The sequence below is a fragment of the Choristoneura fumiferana genome, chromosome 16 (assembly GCF_025370935.1).
Source record: "Choristoneura fumiferana chromosome 16, NRCan_CFum_1, whole genome shotgun sequence".
Taxonomy (NCBI): Eukaryota; Metazoa; Arthropoda; class Insecta; order Lepidoptera; family Tortricidae; genus Choristoneura; species Choristoneura fumiferana.
In genome coordinates this window covers 10536714-10563769 of record NC_133487.1, presented here as the reverse complement: position 1 = coordinate 10563769, position 27056 = coordinate 10536714, and the positions used below count along the sequence as shown (strand labels likewise).

General features: G+C 37.1%; 4 protein-coding genes across 5 annotated transcripts; 1 reads left to right on the top strand and 3 right to left on the bottom strand.

Moving 5' to 3' along the window:
* Window positions 1-571: 571 nt before the first annotated feature.
* Fnta (farnesyl transferase alpha) lies at window positions 572-6027 on the bottom strand. The gene is made up of 5 exons (XM_074099078.1): window positions 5572-6027; window positions 5279-5402; window positions 4400-4490; window positions 2859-2998; window positions 572-1366 (listed from the first exon to the last, which is right to left on the bottom strand). The coding sequence occupies exons 1-5, from the start codon at window positions 5705-5707 to the stop codon at window positions 850-852; spliced, it is 1008 nt and encodes a 335-aa protein (XP_073955179.1). The 5' UTR covers window positions 5708-6027; the 3' UTR covers window positions 572-849.
* A 412-nt stretch (window positions 6028-6439) lies between these two features.
* On the top strand, window positions 6440-23312 carry LOC141436167 (uncharacterized). Of its 2 annotated transcripts, XM_074099049.1 has the most exons (9): window positions 6440-6472; window positions 15474-15977; window positions 17378-17535; window positions 17927-18035; window positions 18850-18935; window positions 19340-19480; window positions 20016-20115; window positions 20850-21002; window positions 22283-23312. In XM_074099049.1, the coding sequence occupies exons 2-9, from the start codon at window positions 15491-15493 to the stop codon at window positions 22381-22383; spliced, it is 1335 nt and encodes a 444-aa protein (XP_073955150.1). In that variant the 5' UTR covers window positions 6440-6472; window positions 15474-15490; the 3' UTR covers window positions 22384-23312. The 2 variants fall into 2 exon arrangements, with proteins under 2 accessions (XP_073955150.1, XP_073955149.1); XM_074099048.1 differs by lacking the exon at window positions 6440-6472 and having other exon boundaries at window positions 15283-15977.
* LOC141436170 (cuticle protein 76-like) lies at window positions 7127-10381 on the bottom strand. The gene is made up of 4 exons (XM_074099051.1): window positions 10294-10381; window positions 9191-9352; window positions 7779-7985; window positions 7127-7375 (listed from the first exon to the last, which is right to left on the bottom strand). Exons 1-4 carry the CDS (start codon window positions 10303-10305, stop codon window positions 7277-7279), a joined length of 480 nt encoding a protein of 159 aa, XP_073955152.1. The 5' UTR covers window positions 10306-10381; the 3' UTR covers window positions 7127-7276.
* On the bottom strand, window positions 23109-25612 carry Kdsr (3-ketodihydrosphingosine reductase). The gene is made up of 3 exons (XM_074099050.1): window positions 24967-25612; window positions 23923-24164; window positions 23109-23585 (listed from the first exon to the last, which is right to left on the bottom strand). The coding sequence occupies exons 1-3, from the start codon at window positions 25508-25510 to the stop codon at window positions 23379-23381; spliced, it is 993 nt and encodes a 330-aa protein (XP_073955151.1). The 5' UTR covers window positions 25511-25612; the 3' UTR covers window positions 23109-23378.
* Between the last annotated feature and the right edge of the window lie 1444 nt (window positions 25613-27056).

Sequence of the window (27056 nt, the reverse complement as noted above, 5' to 3'; positions counted from 1 at the left end):
AATGAGCAACAATGCAACCTATCACATACAATTAACTATTAACAACCATTTAAGATACTCAAAACACAAGTGGGCATACAAAATGACCAGCATCCATCAAATACGAAAGCACGATTGTTTGAATAAGAAGCTAGTAAGTATTATGTACCTATCTTTTCTGAAGTAAACTGCACCTTCTGTATTGTCATAGTTAGCACCAGTGCAGGACTTCGTTCACCTTCAATTTTATTTTAGCCATGCTGCACTTGCAAGCCTTGCCCTTGCACGGATTGTCCAGATGTATCGAAAAAGTCGACCATGCCAAAGAGTTGCGATCTTGCTATCAAAGCTTCACTATGCTCAGCCAGAAAGATACCGGCATCTTGTTCTAAAACATGCACTACAACTTTACCTCAAGAGCCCAGTCGGAAACCAAGTATATTGAATGTTCTGAATGATGATCGGGACTGCAACTGTGGACTCGTTGCGCGCGCTGTTCGCACTGATTGTTACCGATTTTTAGGCATGAGGGACATACACGACGCAAAAAGGAACAAGCAACCTCCTTGCAAAGATTAAAACTACGACATAATTAATTTTCATTTGATTTTATTAAACATAGGTTCGATACATTCGTACATATTATGACAAATGAATTGAAACGTAAAATCCACACTGCTGTTTATAATGGCATGTATTGGATCCGATTGATCAAAAACGTTCGTCGTCATAGAATTAAAATTAAAATATGCTTATTTTTAAGTATGTTGCTGTTTTTATCAGTGATTTTTTACTCTATTTACCAATACAAAAGCACAGACGGGGACTCGAACTTTTTTTTCATAGTAACTCTGAACTACCTAATGTTATTCAAATTGTTCGTTCTACTTTCTCAGGGTCCTCCTTAGCAGCTAGTTCATCTCGGGCTTTCCTGAATTTTTCACAGACATAGTTCCAGTATTTGCTTCTAATTTTGTCATATTTAGTAGCAAGATCTTCACAAAGTGAGACACCTCTGGTGGGGTTGTGAAATACACCGATTTCCTCTTTCTTGATGGCTTCATCACAGATGTCTAAGATGAAAGCGAGTAGGAACGGAGATCGGCATTGATTTTTGTACAGTTCTTCGCAAAATCCTGTAACTACACAATTACCGCTGAGTCCTCTTTTGTCGTGGAGTAACAAACCTCTCAAATAATTCCAGGCACTTTCATTATTTTTCACAAATTTGATTTTTTCCATAGTGTAGCAGATCTCTTTCTGTATGTTCATGTCGGACCAGCCGAGATGATTGTTCATTACAAAGTAGCGCTGATTCCAAGCCGAATTGTTGCGAACATCGAGATTAATAAGGTTGTCCACGAAATCCATTTCATGTTCGTACAGTCTGTAAACAAGGGTAGATCAAAATATTTACTTTACTAGGTACTAATTAACTTCAATGGACAGAAATATTAGGATTAGGAAAAACAAAAACAACAAGATTAATTTAGTTTAAAGTATGTAGAAGTTCATTATGAGTTTAATAATTTCTTGTTAATGGAAGTGTAATGAGGGTTTCTCAGAGAGGCTAGTTGGCGCTAGTATCTTGAAGTCCGACTAACAACTTGCACTTTCTACAAACGAACAAATCGCAAGCAATTCCGTAACGTCAAACGGGTCTCTCGGTAATAAAGCCTTCTGGCGATAATCGCTGTCAACACACGCACCTTGACTAAATGACTCATTGCATTATCTAATGCAAACCCACCTTTACGCAACGGCAATATGCATGTCACATATATGTTGAGTTTGTTGAATAAATAAGTCAATCTGTACCTACGAGTCCTTGCCTGCTACACCAGCACTGCTTGGACATTTTTATCTAAGTCAATTTTAGAAACATAAACTAGGTATATAACTAATATTATAATGCGAAAGTTTGCGAGTGCATGCGTGCGTGTTTTTTAAATCCTAAACGCTAAAACGGCTGGTCGGACTTGGACGCGATATGGTGTGTAGGTACCGCCTTCGGACACATTAGCGAAACATTTATAATTTGAACAAATATGGAAAATGGCTCATTAAAAACTGTACAAATTTGCACTGGCAATGCATTTGTACAAATATGGAAATTGTACGAATGTGTCCGAAGGCCCCAACCGCTAGAGACATGAGATTTTGCACAGGTGTTCGTCATACAGCGTAAATGAAGATCATGATTTAATTCTTGGGGATTTCAAAAGGAATTTTGTAAAATCCAAGAAACTCAATTTGACTGCCAGATATAACAGTTTAGGCGAGCAAATGCCAGCCAGTATATTGTACCACACTTTGCATTCGATATTGTGACATTGACTCACTATTTCAACTCGTACTATTTATAATTCTAGAGTAATAAAATTCTAAATGGATGAATACGGTAGTTGACACCATAAAACAATAACCCCAAGATGCGTATCTAGTAAAAAAAAAAGACTTTATTTTAGCCCTTAAAACCACTGATTTTTTTATTTTTTTTATTCGACTGGATGGCAAACGAGCAAGTGGGTCTTCTGATGGTAAGAGATCACCACCGCCCATAAACATCTGCAGATGCGTTGCCAACCTAGAGGCCTAAGATGGGATACCTCAAGTGCCAGTAATTTCACCGGTTGTCTTACTCTCCACGCCGAAACAGAAAGGTGTAAGCACTGCTGTTTCAATTAATTGCAAAATTAGACTTTTATTTCCTTTAATAGTCGAATAAAAATAGGTTCAGGCAAGAAATACGAACAGTACATTTTTAATTATATAATTATTTGCTCTGTGGTCAAACTGAATACTACTCTGTCATATTACCTAAGCCTATCTATTGGTTATTTGATATAAGGCCACAGAGTCTAAAATTAACAACTTACCCGAATGTCTTTATGGCCCATTGCCTGTGTTGCCAGGCATGATAATTCTTGGGATCTAGTATGAGGGCATCTGCAGTCAGATCCAGTTCCTCAGAGGGATCTTGCAGCCATTCTACAAGTACTCTTCTGTGGTGCCATACCTGGAATTTGCAGAAACATACAATACAATACAATATACTTCTCTTTATTACAACACACCTAATAGTATAGCAATAAAGAAAACAGGTAGATAGAGAAAATTTCGGCCAAGCGCGAATCGGACTCGCGCACTGAGGGTAGTGCCACCAGAGTTGAAATCATGCGTGATTTTGGCTGGAAAGAATAAAAAATAAAAGGTAAGCAACTGGCTGTGTGCACGACATCAGCGCCACCTAGCGTCCGCAACTTTATTGGCTCTGGGCTCTGACGTTTTGAAAGAACCCCGCACAAAATGATAGGCTGATATTTTGTGAAAATAAAGCTTCTAATGCTCCGATTAACTGTGTGAAGTTGAAACTTTAATTAATGACTAGTTTTTTAAATATGAATATTTTTATGTTCAATATTTTTTACTCACATATAATTCTTATTAGTCAACGTACACTAGCAACCTGGCTTATTATTATTTCCGCGGCAATATCGGGATAAAAAACATCATTTGAAGGTTCAAACTATCTTCACATCGAATTTCGTCCAGTTCCGTCCTCCTAACGTGAGCATGGATAATTAACAAACTCGTTAGTATGTAGGTACTATTACGATGCTAAACTGTACTAGTTATAAATAATTGATATCTGATTGGTTTTACAAGGCTACCCTAATGATGGATACTTCACATTCTCTTTGTATCAAGCAAAACCTAAAAACCATAAGATTGCTGTAACATGACCCCATGTACCTGCCAAGGGTTCTTGCTCCACTATTACACGTGCAATAATACGGTATTTGACTATTTTGTATATGTTTTATAAATTAAAACTACACAATGCCTGTTATTGAATAGAAAAACAATTTTTAAGCAACCTTTACAAATAACAAAGTTATGAGGGTTTGAAATTCAAGATTAGACAGAGAAAGACATACTGGCATGTGACGTCACACGCCAGTACCGCCATACTTGCTGCATAGAGAAAAGCGTTTGAGAAAGAGACAGGTATATAGATTTTTCAAAAAATCACTTTAAATCCAATTTTCAACCGATTTATATTTTCTCTTCGCTAAACACTATCTGTTTATCTATATTTTCATAATAATATTAAGATATGGCAAAATCAGGAGTTGTCAAATACCGTATAGTCTAAGATTCGATCTTAACCTCTCCCTCTCCCGTTATTATTTTCTTCATCAAATGCAATCCACACAATTTTATTTTAATTACCCTTATTTTAATGAATCCTGGCTCATTATCGTACCCCCACCTAGTACTTTGAACCCAGCGAATAGGCATATATAGCGAATAGGTATATGAATTGTTTAGTAGGTGCTTTTAAACATGTTTAAATTGAGAGCCTGATAAAAGAATTATTTTTTTAAATACATTTATATTAATCAATCTAACTTACTTGGTAATTCTTGGGTGAATGTGTAATAACTGATTCAACATACTCCAATTCTGGTTGTAAATCTGTCCCCAAAGCTTTGAGTATGTCTCTTCTGCAAAGACAAAATGATAATTGCAAAAAGACCCACAGCGCCCTACCCTAAAGTCGCTACTGATTACAACAGCTATTTTAAAATACTAAGGGGCTATTTCACCATCAATTGATTAGTTTTATTGACGGATAAATATGATGCCATCTCTGTCTATTCAAACAAAACAAACAGAGACGGCATCACATTTATCCGTCCAAATAAATTTAATCAATGGATGGTGAAACAGGGGGTAAATGTCTAATTCTTACATGTAAAGCACTAGACAGCATACAATTCAACAATTTACTTATTAAATTGTATTTTTAAACAACTTCAGTGATATTATAATGTTTTAAACTTTCGTGATTTTCACTCATAGCCAAAATACCACCAGTGGGACTTATGACTGACTTGACACCCCACAATTCAGTCTACTTGTGACCACGGCCACTGCAATGTTGCCGAAACGTTGAGGTAAATAGTACTTGTGTGTTAGCATGATAAGTCACATTGGTGGTATTCAGTGATATTAACTACGTTTAATATATATAACTGATTTGGAAAAAATGTGGATGTTCATAAATTCATTTTTATGTTTCAATAGCTTATTTTTCGGTCAGTCACTCTGTTTGTGGCCTTGTACTACAAAGTTCTAAATTGAACTTTGTATCATGCCATCTCACTCACACCAATAGTATTTAATAAGAGACTGAAAGGGACAGTAAAATATTAACTTCAAATATCAGAGTAGGCCGCCAACATGGTCCCACTTTTAAAACATTGCCAACATGCATTTGTCTGTTACAGACCTATATTGCCAAACAGTGTAGTTTGCAGGATTGAGCTCAACAGCATCTTTTGTCAATTGCAAAGCTCTCTCTGATTTCTCATTGCTCTTGAGGACTGCTCTGAAGTAACCATAAACATCTTCAACTGAAAGTTTATAATGTCAGATTAAATTATATAATTAGTTCAAGGCAAGATCATAATGTACATAAATAATAAAAACTATTACTTTCACCATGTACAGACTAAGTGTAGCAACAAAATTGTTTTATTATTTACTCATCAAAGAATTACTTATGTAAATAATGATACATACATTTCTCAGAATGGGCAATAACCACAACGGGTTTAGGGCCATCATTTTCTGGCACAGGAGTCACGTCAATCCATTCCGGCCGCTGTTTGTAGGGCACCCAGGCCACATCGTTGTCCACGAACTCACTGTCAGACATATTCACTCAACTAAATCACTACAACTAGCCCAGCACTGCTTTTAACAATTACCCTTATCAATGAAAGTAAACGTAGTTCTTGAACGTGATCAAACAACACGAGCAATTTATGCAGCGGCAGACTCCCGAGTTAAGCTACCGGAATCTTTATTTATATACGGTTTTAACACAGATAATTTTATTTGAACAACTACTAGGCAATGAAAGTGGAATTAAACTGAAAAGTTGTCTGCCGACTGAAGTACTGAGTACTGAACAAAATCTATTGAAATTAAATGTAATGTCAATCTGTCAGTACATGTCAAGGCACGGCCACATGAAAGTCGCTCGACGCTCGTTTCAGCGTCAAATCTGGTCACGTGACATTGTGATAAAGCTGAATATGTTGAATGCAGCCACGACTGCTATACTAAATGAGATTTAAGAAATCAGCTTTCAAGACAAAGATCATTCCTGCAAGCAGCCATCTTGACGCTGCCGCTCGACGCGGCGACTTGATGCTATTTTTTTGTCGTGGGAAATTCAAAATCATATTCCAGATGGGGTCACGTGACCAGATTTAACGCTGCAAACAAGCGACTGCATGTGGCCGCACCTTTGATGCGATGCGATTACTTCATCTCTGTCAGTCATGACATTTACAAAATGTTGCTACTACGAAAATAAATCAAATGTTTGTTTAAAATCCTCTGAGGTTTGACTCAAGTTTGCCTTCATTTTCATTATGCGAAGCGAACATGCAGCACCCGCTTAACTACTAACCAGGTATTTATAAAATTTTCTTAGAAAGAAAATGACGCTACTCTCCTTTTATTAATTTCGTACTACCCGGTGGGCCCTGTAACAGGAGAAAAAAATTAAAACACAGGTTCTGCTACGCTACCCAAATGGAACTACTTTAGTTCTGGAACTTTCAAAAATTATGTTATTTTATCATTGTTTATCTATTCCAAACAAATTAAATGGTATTTTCAATATACGGCATCCAATAGCCTAAATTACATCGCCGGTCACGTAAAAAAATGCCGGATTTTGCAATACATTGCTTGTCCAATTAAACTTTAAACCCTAATAAAAACCATAATACAAGTTATTTTCAAAAGTTGTAGAACTAAATTAGCTCAAGATTAAGACTGGAAGTTGTGGTTTAATTTTTTGCTCCTGTTACAGCAAAGCTACTACGAAACTCGTACCGTCCCTCTCGCTCTCGTATTAAATAGTATAAATGTCAGAGGGACCGCACGACACGAACTTCGAGTTTCGGGTTTCGTAGTAGCCCTGCTGGACCCACCTTGTATAGCGATATTCAATATACTTCTAGATGAGCTTCTTTCCGGGTTCTTCTCAACAGAAATTTTCCCGAACTTTTTTTTTTGATATTCAACAGTGCTTGTTTTAATTAAAATTAAACTGATAAAGTAATTGGTAATGGTTTATTAAATAATAATTCTCATATTATAGCTACAAGGTAACAAATTAAGAGGAATCTTTGAGTTTTCTTACAGCTAAAAGAAATCACGCAAAACAGTACATAACATAATTCGGCAATGGGTTAACCCAATGTTCTATCTACCAAGCGTAAGCTAGGCCGAGTCCATTGGTATAAGTCATATGGGACACGGCCGGGGCAGCTGAGTATGCTACGCCGAGAAGTCCACCTGTAGCCACCTGTAAAAAGTAGTTTTTAAACGTAAATAAAAACAAAACTTTCATATAGAATAATAATACATTTCACTCGGAATATCGGTGGATGGATGTGTAGTACACAGTAGATACACAGCGGTAAAATTATTAGCACCAGAATATACCTATCTTACAACTAAATTACCTACTTGACCCTTTTGACGAGAACATACGTAACGAACAAAGTTACGTAACGAAGTTAATGTACCTAACCTACCTACCTATTTGACGACCGGATACCCAAGTGGTTAGAGAGCTTGACTATAAAACTTGAGGTCCCGGTTCGATTCCCGGACGAGACAGATATTTATAAGTATGACTAATACGAATGTTTGTTCTCGAGTCTTGGACGTTCCGAAAGATAAATGTATCCGAAGAATGAACTTACTTTAGCAACGGGAGCACCGTAAGGAGAGACACCGACGTGGGATACTAAAGGTGCAGCCACACCGTGGTAGGCTGGGGCTAGCGGTGCCGCCAGACCATGGTACGCTGGCGCGAACCCACCGATAGCCACGCCGGGGTTGCTCACGCGCACGTCGGACTTACGCACGCTCGAGAACGGAGTGTCTATTGCCTTGGAATATGTCGATATCTGAAATGGAGAGGCGATAAATTAGCAGAAAAAATGTTATAACAGTTTTTTTATTAATAGTTTAAATGGAAGTCCATTATTAGGTACACTTTAATTTAAAATAGCAAATAACACCAAAGTAATGTCATCCAGATGCAGAGAAACAAATCAGAATTATTTTCTGTTTTACCAACTAATTCGTAGATAGCTAAGTAGGACATCATTTAAAGATACTAAGTAAGGAGCGAAACCTTGTCTGTAAAGTAGTAAATTGTACACTTATTGATGGTATCGACATTTTATAATAGATACAAAATGTCAATACCTACTGTATAATAATATGTACTGGCTCCTAATATTAGATACCTACAGGCCTTGATACTTTAATTGCTACGGAACTACTGCCGCACCTAATTTGAAATATTCCTCTTCCTTTCCATTCTCCTCCAACACCACATCTCAAAGGCTTCTAGCCTTTCTCTGCCCCTTTGAGTCATTGTCTCATTTTCCACGTCTCACTTCCATGTAATCAATGCTCCAGATGTATACTTTCATAAGACGTTTTTTTAGCATTTGTGGATATTTTGGCTTTAAGTTTATGTCTGCTGCAAGGAAAAGTAGAAGGAAGACGAAGTAGAGGCGAAGATCAAGATTTGCCTATTTTAACCAGGTGAAGGAAAGGGTGGGTGTCTTGTCGTATCAGGAAGTCAAACAGTTGGCCAAAGACCGTGCAGAGTGGCGATTACTTCACCGAAAAGAGCATAGGTACCTCTTAAATTTAATAAGAAGAAGAGGACCCTCTTAATATTCATACAATACCATGGATTGGAGTGCTGAGGCAATAAATAACAGACTTTACAGGAGGATATAGTTATTCTAGGGTTTCTAGACACACTAGCCGTACGAAACCAGCAAGCCATCAGGCACATCGAGGGCACTCATGCCAGAAGTACTTACCTCTTAACTCAGCTGGTCGACGCAACCTTAGATTTTTTTAGCGCTGTGAGGAAATAGCACTGGCCCGCGTGGGAACTACGGCCTAAGCCCTCTCATTCTGAGAGGAGGCCTGTGCCCGTGTTACGTATATAGGCTGGGATGATGGTGAGAAAATAGCGTTCTGTGCAGTATAGTTCTTGTTTGAGTTTCACGCGCTATAATCTTAGTCGCACGCCGGAACTAACAAGCTGCCGGTCGGGTAGGTATCTAAGAAGTACCATTTAACTTACCTGGCCGAGGTTGAAAGGCGACCTGAGGATGTTGGAGTGTTGTGAGGCAATAGCGGGTTGTGCAGGATAGTTGTTGTAGGGGTTCCAGGCGCCATAGCCGTACGCAGGAGCCAGCAAGCCACCAGCCTGGCACACTGAGGCCACACACGCCAGGAGTACTACCTGGAGACAATATGGACGCAAAAAGCTCAAAGTTAAAGTTGTCTAGTACAGTCGAGGTCAAAGATATCTTTATACTACTTTAGTAACTTGTCAATGTATGCCATCTCACAATTTTAAATGGGTACAAAAGTTCAAACATGAAGAACCTAACAGCGTCAAGGTGCGAAGTGTAAAGATATCTTTGATCTCAACTGTATCTACATTAGATAGTTAATAATATAAGGTTTGAAAAATTCGCAACCATTACATTAAGCTTAAACACGGCTGTAGGGCCATAGTTACATTGTTTTATAACAGAGTTCCGGTGCCCACCTTCCGGCTTCAGCATCAGATCAGTTCGAAAGAATCATTTACTAAAGCAATCGTTGATCGGAGACTAAAGCTTCTTCTTGTCGCTTATCTAGGTACATAATCGAGATCACTTTAGCCGCGCGAGCATTATTTAGCTTTGACGAGTTCCTTTAGCCATCTGCAGTCTTCATCATCAGGTTCAGTTCACCAAATGATATTTTCTGAATATAAATGCTTGATTTAGTATTTAAAAATGCAAAATCGCTAAAGGTGTATTTATAGAATTTGAGGGTAGGTAGCCCTCGATTTCCCTAGGATCCCATTATCAGATCCAGATTCGACTTGGTAACAAAGGAACCAACTCGGAAATATGCTCTTTAGAACTAAAAAATAATGAACATATAAGTAGGTACATATATAGAAAAACATAGTCGAACACAGAACTTTCTCCTTTTTTGATGTCGGTTAAATGTTAATAAACAGTGACCCCAGAGAGACCGCTTATAGAAGCTTGATGGGCCGCAAGCGGCCCACGGGCCGTAGCTTGAATATTAGCTGGTCTAATCTAGTATCATACACATAACAACCTTAACCAACCGCCCTATTTTTACTGAAAAATTTAATGCCTTACAATAAATTCAAATACTCACTTTTAAGAACATTTTTCTTTTTCACGTCGGACCCTTCAAAGCTCGGGTGCGATTGTGTAGTGTCAAACAAGCGACGAAAGCTTTTATAGTTCGCATGGGACAACACAGTGTTAGTGTGTAGGGCTGTGTATGTTTTATCGTGTCTTTAAAATACGAGCCTTCGTTGTGTGTGATTGTGATCGAGCTCTGCAAAAAGTACAGGCCCTGGGGTGTGGCAGTCTGACAAGGACGGTTGCAGAAACAGCTCTATCATTAAGTTTTTTTTAGTTTTTGAGGTAAAGCATGCTAATTAAAGTGAAATAGGGATCAACATGCATCCTAGCTTATCCTAGCAAGGATGATCAATTTGTGCATTAATTGTATCTGACTGTGTGTATGTCACTCAGCTTCTAAAATGACCCCACATTGCGTATCTTTTGCGTAGAAAAGGGTCTCTGCAAACACTGGATCGGTATTCATACCAACATAATTAATAAGTAGGTTTGATAAAATCATTTTTCAATTTAGGGTCCCGTTTCCCAAATATTAAGTTTTAAAGTACAATTTTTCGTTGAGTCCAGTGACCACAAAATTTTTACTATTGGCATGAAAAAAATTAAAACAATCAAGATAATAGTAGGTACTCGTATAGGTACACAGGGTTTCCCAAGACCATGCCGCATGGAGGGATAGTATCTAATATTGTATATGTTGTATATACTTAGATTAGACAATTTTACGGAAAGATTTTAAAAACAATTTTAACTGCTCATATATTTTTGAATAATCGCCTTTCTGAACCAGGAATCGAACCCGCTAATTGGTAAAAAGTATCCGTAATTTCCGGCACCGATCAAAAGGCTCAATCAAAAGGATTACTTTTTCCAAGTAACATAGCATTTTAAATGAAAGGAAGACCATGAAATTTCTCATTTACAATTTCAGGAAAATTAGCTTTTTCTTTGACTTTGCTGTGCTTCTAAGTACCTACTGATTTTATCATTTTTAGTATTACCAATAAGTAAGCACTTGACAAATTAGTACATATTAATTTCTACCTGCTTGAGCCTTATGATCGGTGTCGTAAAATTACGGGCGTTTATATTTTTACCATTTGGCAGGTTCGATTCCCGGTCCAGACAGGCGATTATTCAAAAGTCTTTGAATGCAATTAAAATTATTTTTAAAATCAAAATGCAGTCTCCTTTCAGTAAAATTATCTATCTACAATATTTAAGATACTTTCCCTCCATGTGGCATGGTCTTGGGACACCCTGTATAATAACGACAATAAAATAACGAATTTAAAAGAAAAACTATCGTAGCTTTGAAGGCTTTACTCACTGCTTTACTGTTTAATTTATCGTGTAAAAGTATGTATGTTGAAACTTATATTTATTTATTGTAGGTACATGCTTGCCGCGTGCCTGCCGCCGATTGAAATAAAACCTTTCCTTTTTAAAGATGAAAATACCTTTATTCTATCTTTTTATAGCGTATTCAATGTATGTCCTAGTTCTAGATTTGTAAGTACCTATATACTTACATGTAGGTACGTAACTCTACGAGATACAATTACGTATGATATTTATTTGTGCACTTATCAACTGTTAACATATTTTACAGGTATAACCACAGCGAAATTACCATATCCAATATGCCATTAAGTACCCACATATGGTACTATTAAAAGCTCATATACTTGTACTTTAAGTAGGTAAGTCACTAGAGCACCAAAACAAAATAATAAGCTATAATAAGCCAGATACGTAGGCACCTACATACAGTAGGTAGGTAGCTCCGGCAAAGGTTGGCCTTACGGGTATTTCGTTAACGAATCAGACATTTTCGATTTTTGCCTTTTCCAAGGGAACTATTAAACAGTGGACGTCTTACGGCTGAGATGACGATGATGATAATGATAACTAAATTCTATCTTTTGTTCTGTTTTGCCTGCTTCGCTTAATTGGCATTAGGTACATGAGAACGAATAACAGACTTATAAGTAGGTACTCAATTTATTTTAACATTTGAAAGTTAACGGTAAAATTTACACACGTTTTTAAATAAAACACGAAACCATTTAAAATTGTGTTAACTTCTATGATAAAAACAAAATAAATAGCGCTAATAAATGTATTTTTAGTCCATTTGTGTTCGGTATACCGAGAAACGTGCTATGTTACAATTTGACCGTTAATTCAAATCTAAATTAATCGGAGTATACATAGGTACAGAATAATATTCAATATTATGTCACAACATTAAATGTGGCCGCCGTAATGTGTGTAAGCCGTGTGGCAGAGTGGTTTGACCTATGGTCTCTCAAGCAGAGGTTCGTGGGTTCAAACCTCGGCTCGGCGCACCTCTGAGTTTTTTCGAAATTCATGTGCGGAATTATATTTGAAATTTACCACGAGCTTTACGGTGAAGGAAAACATCGTGAGAAACCTGCACAAACCTGCGAAGCAATTCAATGGTAAGTGTGAAGTTCCCAATCCGCACTGGGCCCGTGTGGGAACTACTGCCCAAGCCCTCTCATTCTGAGGGGAGGCCTGTGCCCTGCAGTGGGACATATATAGGCTGGGATGATGATGATGATGATTAAATGTGAAATTGATTCCGAAAAGGGTCTACCCCTGTTCTCGAGTCAGTTTCATCGACTGTATTATTTTTAATTTAAGTTAACTTTAAGGGAATATTCATCAAGTCAAATAGGTTTTTTATCCAAGATAGGTACTAGTGGCCCAACTTACTAACCTACTGTTTAAAAGATAATCAAGTATTAAAAAAAAATTATGCACGGTACTTTAAACAGCGTAAGGTAAAGGTTTTTATTTATGCCTTATTTTAAGTCCGTAACTAGAGAATTCTACAATTTAACTTTTTACAAAGAAAAAGAAAATCATTATAGGTACCAGGTAGTTTCTACCAATGAACTGAGGCGTCTATCGAAGTTAACGGAAATGAAGAAAAACGCGGTGTATAATATAGTGGTCAGTCCCGGACTCGGATTATGGACCGTATTAGGAGCTCCGCAGTCACTGAATAAATTGGATAGTCATTACCTACATATGTATACTAAGTAAGTAGAATGGAGCCTGAGATTTTCATTAAGTAGACAGGTAGGTACTTCTACTTACAATTAGTTAGGGGTACTTTACGAAGCACATTTTTTTCAATAATTTATTAAATCAGGCGTTACTTTGCAGACGTCTATATCAATGAACTATAAACAAATACTTTGCTCACCCGCGACCTTACGTTAGCTCTACGTCAATATTTTCGATCGATTTTGAGACCTCTCGTTATTCAACGGCTATTTTATACTTAATACTATTTTATTAATGTATCAATTTACAGCATTAGAAAGAAAGAAATCATTATTTTATTCGTGACAAATTACAAAATAACAAAAATAAATTAAATTTTAAAGTAGTTGTATTTATGTCACGAAACTCTACCTTGATTTGTAGCGTCCCCACACATCACATCACAAAGCAATTATTTACTCTAGCCGTTACCCGCGACTCCGTTCGCGTAGAATTCGGTTATCGCTATTCCGCGGGAACTATGCAATTTTCCGGGATAAAAACTATCCTATGTCCTTCTTCGGGACTCAAACTGCCTGTATACCGGATTTCATCTAAATCGGTTCAGCGGTTTAGACGTGATTGAGTAACAAACGTCCAAACATCTTCACAAACTTTTGCATTTATAATATAGTTATGTATGTGGGATACTATAAGTAGCTCTCTACCTGAAATACTTACTTAGTTATTGAAGGGAGAACCTCAAGATCCGTAACGAAGTTACGAAGTAGAGCAAGTTCGCCAAGTTATAATCGTTAGGCACATTAATCGGCTATCAGCTATTTATATGTGCAACTTTAACCGTGGGCTGTTAGCGATTTATTCTGTCCTAGTTTTACCTTGTTTTATTTTTATGACTCTGATAGGTATATGATTTCTTTACTAGTTTAGAAACTGAAATAAATCTATGTAATGTTCATAAGGGTACGGGCAATTTTTGTAAGTTTATTCATTTCGGGAATTTCGAACATATATAAGGCTTTGACGACTTTTTCGGGGGCTTGGACTTATTTTTAAGAAAACGCGTATTTTCGAGTTTAAGCCAGAGAGAACTCGGTTGCCCAGGTCGCCGAATGAAAAAAAAAGTGTGCCAGAAGTTATTGCGTTAAATGTAAAAGTTGTAAAATATTTTGTGCTATATAAAAATTAACGCATTATTCCAACGAATTATTACGAGTTATGAAGCTGTATGAGCATGAGAGTTACCTGCCTATGTCATAGAATAAATAATAATAAACCAGTACGACAGGACATTCCGATAAACAAAGTTATACCTTTACACAGTATTCCAGAAAGTTTCGTTCACTTAGAATGAAATTTTATTCGCGTTTGTTTGTTACTTAGTCTTAGTGAACAGCTAGAATCGAAATGAGCGACTTAACATACATTATTAACCCATTATTAGCTTCTACACAATGCAAACACGGCAATTAGATATTACGTGATTGCCCATTTCATGTTTTTCACCGGGGCACGTGTTAAATTGGCAGTAAGGGCGCGGGCGCTTGTCTCACCAGTTATTATTGCATTATTGCTAGACTCTAGTTCGAGTATGTGACCTAAACCCGTCACCGCATTAGCCAACATGTATGCCAACTCAATAAAATGACACGCAGCTGTTACATGTACCTGCACACGGCGGGAACCTATTTCTATCTAGTTAGTCTCTAAAATTGCCTGACCTTTAGATACACGTAGAATCTAGTACAATATTAACGCTATGTCTTTGTTGAATTGATTTCTGTTGGTGTACTAGATCTACGACTAAATGACACTCATTTATGCCGCGTTCATTGGATATGTAGAGCGAATAAACTAACCAGAACATTTTCTAGTCGTTTAATTACCTCCGTGTTGATGTCTCCATGGTATCTACGTAAGTGCATCGCCAGTGCAGCTTGGCTTACAACCCATGCCATACCTTGGACACATCGCGTGGAAAATAGTGCAATTTATTAAAAATGAATCATGCCAGATGTCGAATTTTAGTTCTGATTTCCATAGTCATAATCAGCGGTGGAGAAAAATGGTATCCCGCAACATTTATTGAGAACCGATCTCATTCGGGTCCTGACCCATTGATAATATTTCGGACAAATTACATTTCAGATGCAGAAGATCGGTATATGCCGTTATCTGCTTTGGGTCGAAGGAAAGAAAATGAATGGCAAGGTTTGAGACGTACAAACAACGACAATGTAAACACGTATTTATTTAACTCTTACAGTGCCAATCATAAGGACGGGAAACGAACTTACGATACTAATAAAATCACACCCTTTAATGCAACAAGCAGTTCCAATATTAATGTGACTGACACAGTTATAAGACATAAGCCTGCGTACAACTGCAGTTTCCAAAATAATACTCAGCTTAGAAGGAAAATTATTCGGAGACGATGTCCAGCCTCAATACCAAGGCAGAAGAAGCAACTGAGTGCCAAAGAAACAAAGACGAGGTTTCTAGAAATTTTCGAAGTGGTGGAGTTCGATCATGTTCCATGTACTTCCAGTAGTGGTTTGGAAGGCACGTGTCTCCATGAGTCTGACTGCCAAGGTATTGGTGGTGCTACCATGGGCACTTGTGCCGATGGATACGGAGCTTGCTGCGTGAGTAAGTATTCTGCCTTGCTTAGCTGAATAATTTTGTAGGTATTGTGTATTAGTGATCTCGTGTGTTAAAAATCATTTTGATGGCCCAGCAATGTATACGCGTCGTAGTAAAACAAGCGCGTTTTTATTCTAAGTCAATAATACTAGTTCTTGTTGTTGTTTCTTTAAAAAAATATGGCTCTGTCCATCGGAGGACAATTTTGCCAGTGTCTAGTAGTTTTTGCCGTTGTACGGTAAAAAAATCTAGAAAACGAAATATGTGAGGTGATGGTGGATGAACGATGACAGCGCCGCGAGAAAATAATTCTAGTTGATTTGTAACTCTACACTTATAAATTGTGTTTGTCAGTTGCGCTTTGACGTTCTTAGAAAAAGTTTAAACTGACAGCAAAATGCCCAGTATTCAATTGTCTAAATAGGTACTGCAGTATGCAACCTCGCTAAAACATTTAATTGTTGCATGTTGCATTTCTAACTTTTAGACTGGGCACTATAAAAAACCGGCCAAGAGCGTGTCGGACACGCCCAAAATAGGGTTCCGTAGCCATTACGAAAAAAATTAAGTAATATTTTTCTAAGGATTTCGTATTTTATACGGAATCTTCCAAGTTTAGGTATATTTTATACCTTAGGCTGCTATTTTTAAGAGTAAACTAACTACTAAAATTCTCAAGCAAACTTAGCCGTTATAGTTTTCCTTGAAAGTTTGATATACTTACTACCATCCTGATTTTTTCAAATTTTTCCACCCACCGGTTTAGATTTTAGAGGGGGGGGGGACGCTCGATTTTAATGAAAATTTGCACTTTAAAGTTGAATATTTTGCAAACAAATCACTGAATTTAGCAACCCCCTAATGATTTTAAAAGACCTATCCAACGATACCCCACACTACAAGGTTGGATGAGAAAAAAAAATCACCCCCACTTTACGTCCATGGGAGGAACACTAAAAAATAGTTTTTTGAAATTTTTATTGTAAGTATCATTTTGTCGGCATAGTTCACATACATATTCGTGCAAAATTACAGCTTTCTAGCATTGATAGTCCCTGAGAAAAGCCGCGGACGGACGGACGGACAGACAGACAGACAGACATGGCGAAACTATAAGGGTTCCGTTTTTGCCATTTTGGCTCCGGATCCCTAAAAAAGACATGATCATGGGTACATTAAACAATTTGTGAGCAATATATCTAATAGGATCAACCATGAATCATTAAAACAAATCACAAAGTATAGAGTGACAAGGTATACGACTGCGACTGTATATAATATTGCCTGCTCTACATAATAATATGTTGCCTGTGTATTGTATAGGTACCTTATATAGCGTGAATTCTTTAAAAAATACTTAAACCTGGCGCGATATTTCACTATGCATTAGTTACAACTTTTTTCAGTTCAATACTCTTGTGACGACACTTCTGCAGCGGCTGCGGGATGGTTCACCAACCCAGGGTTTCCTGAACCAAGCTCAGAGCGATTATCCTGTGCTGTCTCTATCAGTAAACAGTCCGAAGATGTGAAGCAGATTCGATTGGATTTTCTTAATTTTGAAGTAGGTATTCTAAATCTTGCAAGTTAATTTTGACCCATGAACTATACTAGTTAGGTAGTACCTACCTGTAAACAACAATTTTGCTATTTCGATTTCGAACAAGCGGGTGCATCAAGGTAAGGGGGAAGTTGAAAAAATTAGACAACCTGACGCCGGTAGTCAAAATTAGTATGAAAGTTTCCGTTGAAACACGTACACATTTTTGTGGAATTATCGTGTCACGATTCTTTTCTCAGTCAGTCGTGTTATATGGTTCTTCACCCGTAACTGATCATAGCTTCATTGAGATGGCCCTCTGCATAAACGTCTGATAATTAATCAATCAATTAATTTTGTCCCATATCCACTCTGATTTCTGTCTATGAAATAGAATTCATCTTCATGTTTTTAGTTATTGCCACCAACAGCAGGAACGTGCGAGCAAGATAGATTTGTAGTATCGGGACAGAACGTGAATAGCCTCATCCCCATTTTGTGTGGAGTGAACACCGGCCTTCATGGTAAGTTGCAGGTGTCCATGAGCGACGGTAATCGGTTACCATCAGGCGATCCGTTTGCTCGTTTACCCCCTATTCCATAAAAAAGTCGGTACCTAGATCGGTTTCAGACTAGTGTGCGCGTAGGTATTCGGTCGCTTTTGGCATACGTTTGGTTTACACGCGCGTGTACTCGTAGGTACGGGCTCATTCCTGCGTGTTCAACGCTCGAAGAAAACAGCAGGGCTACTACGAAATTCTAAAATCGAAGTTCGTATCGTACCGTCCCGCCGACACTTATTATTGTTTAATACTAGAGTGAGAGTGACGGTACGATACGAACTTCGATTTTCGAATTTCGTAGGTAGTTAGCCCTCCAGAACGGCACCCCCGGACAGAGGCGTACCTACCTACACGCGGTTCCAAAAATGAGATTATACGCGTAAATAAAACTCTAGTCTGAAACCGCATTAAGTCATAACATTCATTTAACTAAGGGACCCCATACATCCCTGTATTTCTTTTATTATTATTTTTTGTATTTTTTTTTCTTTAATTGTATAATATAGTTTTTAAGTATTTTATTTGTAATTATATATTTATGAAAAAATGACTCTGCCAAGTTTCTTGCGGCGCATTCTTCTTGGCAATGATGGTCTTTCCGAAAGCGCTGGTAGTTTAAAAAAATGACGTGGAAAAGTGCCCATTGCGGCCTATTTACTGAATAAATCATTTGAATTTGAATTAAAAAAAAAAATAGTCACCGTGAGAGTGTGTCACACTCAATTTTTTTTTTTTTTTTTTTTAATTAAATTATTGATTCCTTAAATTGTTTCAGTGTACGTCGAGGTTGGAGATGTGGATGGACCTATAAGTTTGTCTATTCAAACAGCTTCAGCGAATAATCGTCTGTTTGCTATTAAGGTAAAACTACAATCTACACTACATTTCGTTATTATTATTTGTAATTATTTTGTATTTATTATATGAGATTATTTTCCTGTTTTTTATGTACAGCGCATTGGTATATACTGTAATGCTGTAAATTTTCATTGGTTTATAAATAATATACTTACATAAATAAATAATATACTTATGATTATTTAGGTATAAGGTTGTAGGTAGGTAGGTACTGTTTTCTTGTGATTAACGAAAAGTGGTGTTTTGTTACACTTCTGTTAGTAGGTACATAAGTACCTACCAATCTGTAGTCTTGAGTTGTATTTTGTTTTTACTCACCTACAATTAGGTAGTTAGGTAGTAATAAAATTGATTGATCGAGTCTATCCAATATTCTATAGGTATTTCATAGATTTCCGCTTCCTTAGGTGACTCAACTACAGGCCGCGGATGACCTAGCGGCACCCACAGGGTGTCTTCAATACTTCAAAGGTTCACACGGTTACCTTCAGTCATTCAACTACCGCGATGTTTCTGATACGTCAATAGCTAAAGCGCCATCATATTTGGTAAGAAACCTCTCATTTCTGTACTAAGTAGGTACTTTTAATGCGCCATGGTGCGAAGGTCCTCAAATTTAGTTAGTGCCTACTGATTCCAATGTAGGTATTGCTATGGTGCCTAGAGTCCCTACAGCTACTATCATGTGCAGCTCGCTATAGCTTAGCAGTAATCTGCTGGGACCTTCTTGGCCTAAGATATAGAATATACTAATATTATAACAAGCTTTACAACACGATAACATTGAGTTTCATTTCATTGCCGTAGCAATAAATAAAATGCTAGGTATAAAAATAAATGTAAAGGCGTTACAGCTTTCGCTTACTTAGTGAAAGGCCTGTATCCTGGTAACGCTATTCTATATTGCAAAAAACATTTAATAAATCCTTATTTACGAGCATGAGGTTTATTAAAACCGACTTTCTGCATGTATAGGCGCAAATGCTACGAATATATTTTTACAGTAGGTATATCTTCTGCCCAGTTTCGTAAAATAACGAAATGAAGTGCTTTATTTAAATAAATTGATCGCTTTTTTTTCAGAATAACCTTAACTACGCCATGTGTATAGAACGAGCTCAAGACTCTTGTAGCATCACTTATACGAATGCGGGCCTCATGCAGATATTGAATTACGACTCAGGTGGGTTAGGTCAGAGGAGGCGGTGCAAGGCGTGGGCGACGTGGCCTAGCCCACGGCCTCGCGATCTGATAGTCAATTGAAATTCCGGGATTTTACAAAATTCCCCCGGGAATTCCAAAAATTGACATCGTGGTCTTCGTTGAGGTTGCGTTAAAAACAACTGTCCACGATTTCAAGAATCTAAACCCAGCGGTTGAAATTACAAGATTTTATCCCTATCCCGTGGGAATATCGGGATAAAAGTAGCCTATGTGTTATTTCAGATGTCCAGCTACCTACATACCAAATTTCATAAAAATCCGTCCAGCCGTAACAAACAGACAGACACACACAAACTATCGCATTTATAATATAAGTAGGAAGTAGGATGATAAAAACTCATACATAAATATACATACCTACCTACAAATAAAAATATGGAACCGTGTTGTGTGCTCACTTTAGCTTTGAGAATGAACCCTTATGAATATGAAACGCGTTAGCGTCTATTATTTTGTTTGTGGTAGTAAAGTCTGTGTAACTGATGTGTCGGTGCAGGTTTGTGGATGGTATGAAAACACATGGGTCGCACAGACGTGGTTGTCTTGCTCCTGTGGTAGCGGAGTAGCAATTTAGAGGCAGAAGGTTATGTATAGTTTAAAAAGTAACGCCTAAATTAAACTTTTTACTGAAAAAAATACTTACATAGTCGAGTAGATTTGAAGGCAGATGGTTAATGTGTGTTTTCTCTGCAGATGGTTTACCGGTGATTCCCCCGGAGCAAGCAGGCGTGGAGATCTTCAACTGCCCGAGTGACTGGCTGCTTATAGCCGCTGCTAGGCTCTGCGGCGACCGTCTCAACGATGGCTCAGTTATACAAGACTTTGCGCTCGATGCTCCTGTTACAGGTAGGACATACTTACATATGTATGTGCATCTATTACTACTAGCTGTTGCTTGCTACTTCATTTGCGTTACCCTGGAACTGCTTTGCCGAAATAAAAAGTAACTAGAATCTACTTAGGTACTACTTAGTGAAAGTTTTAGAATCAGTTCACCTTCCCAGAAATTAGGTACCATGCTCATATTATACGCAAGATGAAACAAACTTTACCCCTAGGTATATTAGCGAAACTGATACAGTCTGCTAAAATCTTGGATGATTAGCCCAGCACGATAACTGCAGTACCTACCTAAGCTTAATTAGCTTACCAATTTTCAAGTGGCGTAAGTCCATTCGATCTCTACCTACCTACGTGTGTAAGACGCGATAGGTACTCTCTTTTATAGGTAGTTATATTACCTTATTATTATTTAGGACCTGGGCGACCGAGCTTTGCTCGGGTTAAACCTCGGTAACCAGCGTTTTCCCAGAGATAAGATTTGTCATCCCCGAAAACCCCTACATACCAAATTTTCATCGAAATGGTTGGAGCCGTTTCCGAGATCCCCGTAATATATATATACAAGAATTGCTCGTTTAGAGAATTAGACTAGAGTCGCCATCATAAACATTGGAGCTGCCCAGGTGCTCATAATTCGATCGCATTGTCAAACATTTGAGTATCTAAACATTCTAAAAGCCACTATTAAAAACCTTAGCCGGTTTAGGCTGGAAACACAACCAGAGATGTGCGAGGTAGCTGAGCGGTGCGAGAATGTGTAGAGATTATGTATTTGTCATTAATCAATAGAAACCCTTAATTTAGGTACCTCAGTCGCTTAGCACAGCTCTGGTGGAAACAGCTCAGCGGAGTAATAGTTGACGAGATCGCGCGGCTTGGTCCGCGTTTACAATACTGAATACTTTTTTTTTTTAATTTATTCTCAAAAAAAAAAGTACATAATTTTAGTTACATCAGTTTCGCCAAACTATGACGTTTATTGGCGAATATTGCGCTCACTTAGAACAATTGTACCCTACTTAATTAAAACTAAACTACTTAATGTTATGCTTACCGCCCACGACCGAATGCGAAATGTAGAAGAAATGTAGGGTGCGGGCGCGACGATGTTGCAGGCCTTCCCTAAGCCCGGCTTACCCACAGACAGTTAGAACAGATCCCATACAATATTTACAACACAACAACAGCTTCTTGAGTAGCTTTTTACCTTTTGATTTGCAGAGTCAGAACATAACATGGTGACTTCTCACTTAAAATGAAATGGAGGCTCTCCTTGGTTTCAGATAACTCTGCAGGCCCAATCGTAGTGTGGTTCCGATCAGACGAGGGTTACGTCGGTCGTGGATTTAAATTACATTATCAACAGAATGTATGCATTTCTTAGAAATAAAATAACAAATAGAAATAAGAATATATATTTTATTTAATAGTATCCGTTCAGGAGTCTAAAGCCGTACTATTCCTACTAGCCGTAGTATCTATGAGTATGAGCGAGACGATCAGGGCGGTGGCTCCAGTTGAATCGTTTGAATCGAGCGGAGCGGAGGGGCATCGGCGGCATCTCATTTGGATTTCCAGTCACTAAATTGCGGCTGTGACGTCACAGAAGGTGTTAAAAAGTCGGCACGCTTAGTTTCAATACAAATCGTGATACTTGCGATATCTATGGTGAAAGTAAAATGCTAGAATGACATGTAAACCAAAAACAATTTTATTTGAGTGACATTAACAAAATTATAAAACTGGAACTGGAGTAAAGTAATTCAGATTACTTAAGTACTTGATTACCGTGGAATCAAGATTACAGTAGTGGTTTACAATACCGATTCCAAAGGAATGGATTACAAATGTAATCATAGTTCAGTATTACAGTTATTTTAATTATCCAAGTAATCGATTACTGAGGAATCAGGATTACTGGAATGTAATTGTGTAATTAATTCCAAAATTATATTATGATATTGTTTTTTTTGTTGTGTAGTCTTATTTTCTGTGGCAATAAATGAGTTTATTATTATTAAAAATAACAACTTTTTAATTTATTTGTAATCTGTGTCCCAAGACCCAATGTTAGTAATGATTACTGGTAGATTAAATGAAAAAAATATATATTGTGTTATTTTTATTTTACTTTTTTTCGATATTTAATTGCAGCCGCACTTCCCCCTGCAGGGGCTGCAGGCTGTCATAACAGTCTTTTAACTTTGTGCCCTAGACTAATAGCGGCAAATATTGCTTCATCAATAAAATAACAATAATAATCAATGGCATGCATATCACTAAAGTTTTCATTTCATTGTTACAAAAATAAAATTGGCAAAGATTTAATGTTCATACAAATTCAGAAAGATATTTTGTAGGAAAACATGAATTGAAAACTCATTTGTTTTTTATGCTTTCTTTTTTCTCCTTCAAATTATCCCACACTATTTTGTGAAAAGAAATGAGGACACCGACCATAATAGTTCGCAGTAATCCCATGCAGGATATCTGTACCAGCACTTGGCTTAAACTGTCTATGGAGCCGCAGTTCAAGAGAGACATCATCATACCACTCAATCCAAACACAGAATACTTTCTTCCAGTCTGAAAAAAAAGTAAAGTTGTAAGGTCAAAGAAATTGGGTAACAATAAAACATTAGCTTGATAAAATTAATCTCTAATGAACTAATTAACAATAAACCAACAAAGATTTAAAACTCATAGGTTGGTATTGCTTTGAATAATAATGACAAGAGGTTTATTGTTGTATTAAAAATCTCAAAAGCATAATTCATGAATATCGCCTAAGGAACAACGCCACCTGACCTGTCGGAATTCTATAGTATTCTATTCTATAACAAAAAACTTATTATTGGCTAAGGTTGCGAAGTAAAATTACTCATTTCTGCTTTAGATAGTGACTAGCAAGAAAAAATCTTACCATGGCATCATGAATCATTGTTTTGGCAACACTTTCTGGTGATTGGAGACCACCGCCGCTAGATATTAGTTTGGTTTCTTTGGGTTTTGTCAGGTCTTCATTTTTTAAGCCTGGTGTGTCAGTGTCGGGTGGAAAGGCTAACGTCAGTCTTACACCAGTGCCAATTAACTCCATAAATAAGGATTCAGCCAAACCACGGACAGCCCACTTTCCCCCACTGTATGCACTGTAGCCATAAATGCCTGTAAAATGATAATTTTTACTCACAGCTATCTATAATATTAACATTACAATATTATAATAAATAAAATATAAATAAAATAAATATCATGGGAAACTTGACACTAATTGACCTAGTCCCAAACAAAGCAAAGGTTGTATTATGGATACTCGGCAACGGATAAATATACTTATATAGACAAATACATATTAAACATCCAAGACCGAGAACAAACATTTGTATTATTCATACATATATCTGCCCTGGTCGGGAATCGAACCTGGGACCTCAAGCTTCGTAGTAAGGTTCTATAACCAGTTCGCCATCTGCTTGTCAATAATAAAATACAACTCTTTATTGAAATTAATTTTAATGTGCTTGTTTTTAAAAGCTTTCCTTTAGCTTGCCCTGTTTGTTTATTTATTTATTTATTTCCTTGTTTAGGTCAAATCTTGGAAGCAAAATTTGACCCACTCCCAGTAGTCTGATCGACTTGAAATTTGGCATACTTCTGTAAATTTGGTGACAATACAATAATCTGGCAGTGACATCTTGGTGGTCCTGCCAGGATTGTCTCCGCAGGAGGGAACTCCTCAATGGTAAATAGTACCAACTTGAAATTTGGTATGGATATTTTAGATGACATTGATACATAATGATAGTTTAGATTAGATGACAATGCAAGTACAGTCAGCAAAGCTTCTATATATGGAATGATATGTGTTCCTGCGATGCGTCATCGTCATCACAGTTTCGTATGGGAGCCGTTATCCCACTCAAGCAGAAAGATAGATTGAAGAAATATTGAAATATTTGTTACTTGCCCAGTAATGCTGCTTCTGAAGATACAAACACTACAATTCCCTCCCCTCTAATCTTCATTCCGGGTAATACATATTTAGTAGAATAGGCGGTCCCAAAGTAGTTCAAATCAATCATCTGCTTTATATCCTCATGTTTCATTTGCTCAAACTGACCACATATACACATGCCAGCACAGTTGACCAGCATGAAAATAGGTGCCACCGTTGCTTCCAAATCTGATAAGCATTTAGCTATGGAGTTGTAATCAGTCGTCAAATCTAAAGAAGCGAATTGTATCTTCTGGTCCTTATTTAAGCGATATTTAATTATTTCATCGAGTGCAGAGCTTAGTTTAGAGACATCCCGACCAATGATTGTGACGTGGGCTCCCAGCCTGGCTGCTTCTTCGGCGGCGGCTTTTCCGATACCGCTAGAACCGCCGGTTACGACTACATGTTTATCTTTTAAATCAGTGTATACAGTCTGCTTCTCGGACGAGTAATACACAGCAAATGCGAGGGCAAGTATAATGGCTAAAATGACCACACCAAGAATAATAAACATGATTTGAATATACCACTCACTTCCACTAAAAAAGTTTAGTTTCTATATATATACATATATTTTTATTTTTAGGTTTTTTTTTTCAACTGTTGCTCAGGGCACAGAATAAGTAATAGTACAACTCAGGGGGAGAAAAGTTACCTGAACTGAATTTGACAGTTGAAGTTTTCAATTCAGCTGCACCATCTATTTAATGTGGCAGAACATTTTTTGGTACTAAGAGTGCTTTGTATTTAAACGCACATAAAAAAAGTGTATTTTTATCCAAAAAAAACCGAATTCACATCAGAATTACTGATTGCACAGCATAACACTACTCAAAATATTACTTAGTAAACTGCAACTTATATTCATGTAGTACCGCTATTTATCCTAAAGTCCATTATCCTAACGAGAGTCTATTAGAAGCCCGACGCCGGAATTGCAAAAAAAAATATTTTGTGTCGAAACACTTCACAGCTCGGCAAAAGAATGATGCTAAGAAAGAAAATAACTGAATAAAATAATGGTTACCCGCCACAAAACCACACCCCTACTACAAAATTCGAAAATATCGATATAAATGCAAATCTTTTATCCGTCATAATGCTCTACTCCTTATCATCGAAATTCGAAATTCTCCATAGGAGCTAAAGATAAATTTTTTAAAAGAAATCGAAGCTCGTAAACATACTGACAACATTATAGTTGAAACCAACACAATGTATACGATTATGGGTGTATACTGGGGGCGGCAGACGTGAACTTGCCTTCGAAATCCAAAATCTTAATGGTTACTTGACCTGAAATGTATATTTCAGAACTAAATTATTGTTATTATTATTTTAAAATTTATGACGGTGGAAGCATTCTACACTTACACTGAACGTAGATATAGTTAGATATATTTAGTGTTTAGTAACTAAGGGACCCCATACATCCCTGTATATTATTATTATTTTTTGTATTTTTTTTCTTAATTGTATAATATAGTTTTTAAGTATTTCATTTGTAATTATATATTATGAAAAAATGACTTTCTGCCAAGTTTCTTGCAGCGCATTCTTAATTGAGGTCTTTCCGAAAGCATATGGTAGAAATAAAAAATACACTTGTAACGATCATCGATTGGCTATTTACTGAATAAATCATTTTAATTATGAACCGCTTGTAATGCAATTCCATCAATCACAAAAATTCAATCAATCTTAATGAAAGTAAAAAACAAGATTGAACATGTAATGCTGCACAAATTTTATTTAGAAATTGATAATCATTTAAAAATACAAAGAATTCTCTATGCACCGTATAAATAGTTTTAATTTTTAAGAAGGCTGTCCAAAATAACAGACCAGAACACTGCACTGTTGGCATATCATGGATATGTAGGATCAATCCTTTGGTATCATCTTCTGGGAAAATTCTACCAATAATCAATTAGTTTTTCTTGCACAAAAAAGTATCGAGCTATTCGTGGTCTTAAGAACTCTGATACCTGCAAGCTCATTTTAAAGAACTGACATTTTTCGCCAGCCAGCCTTTACATTTACGAAGTTGCAGTCAGTGT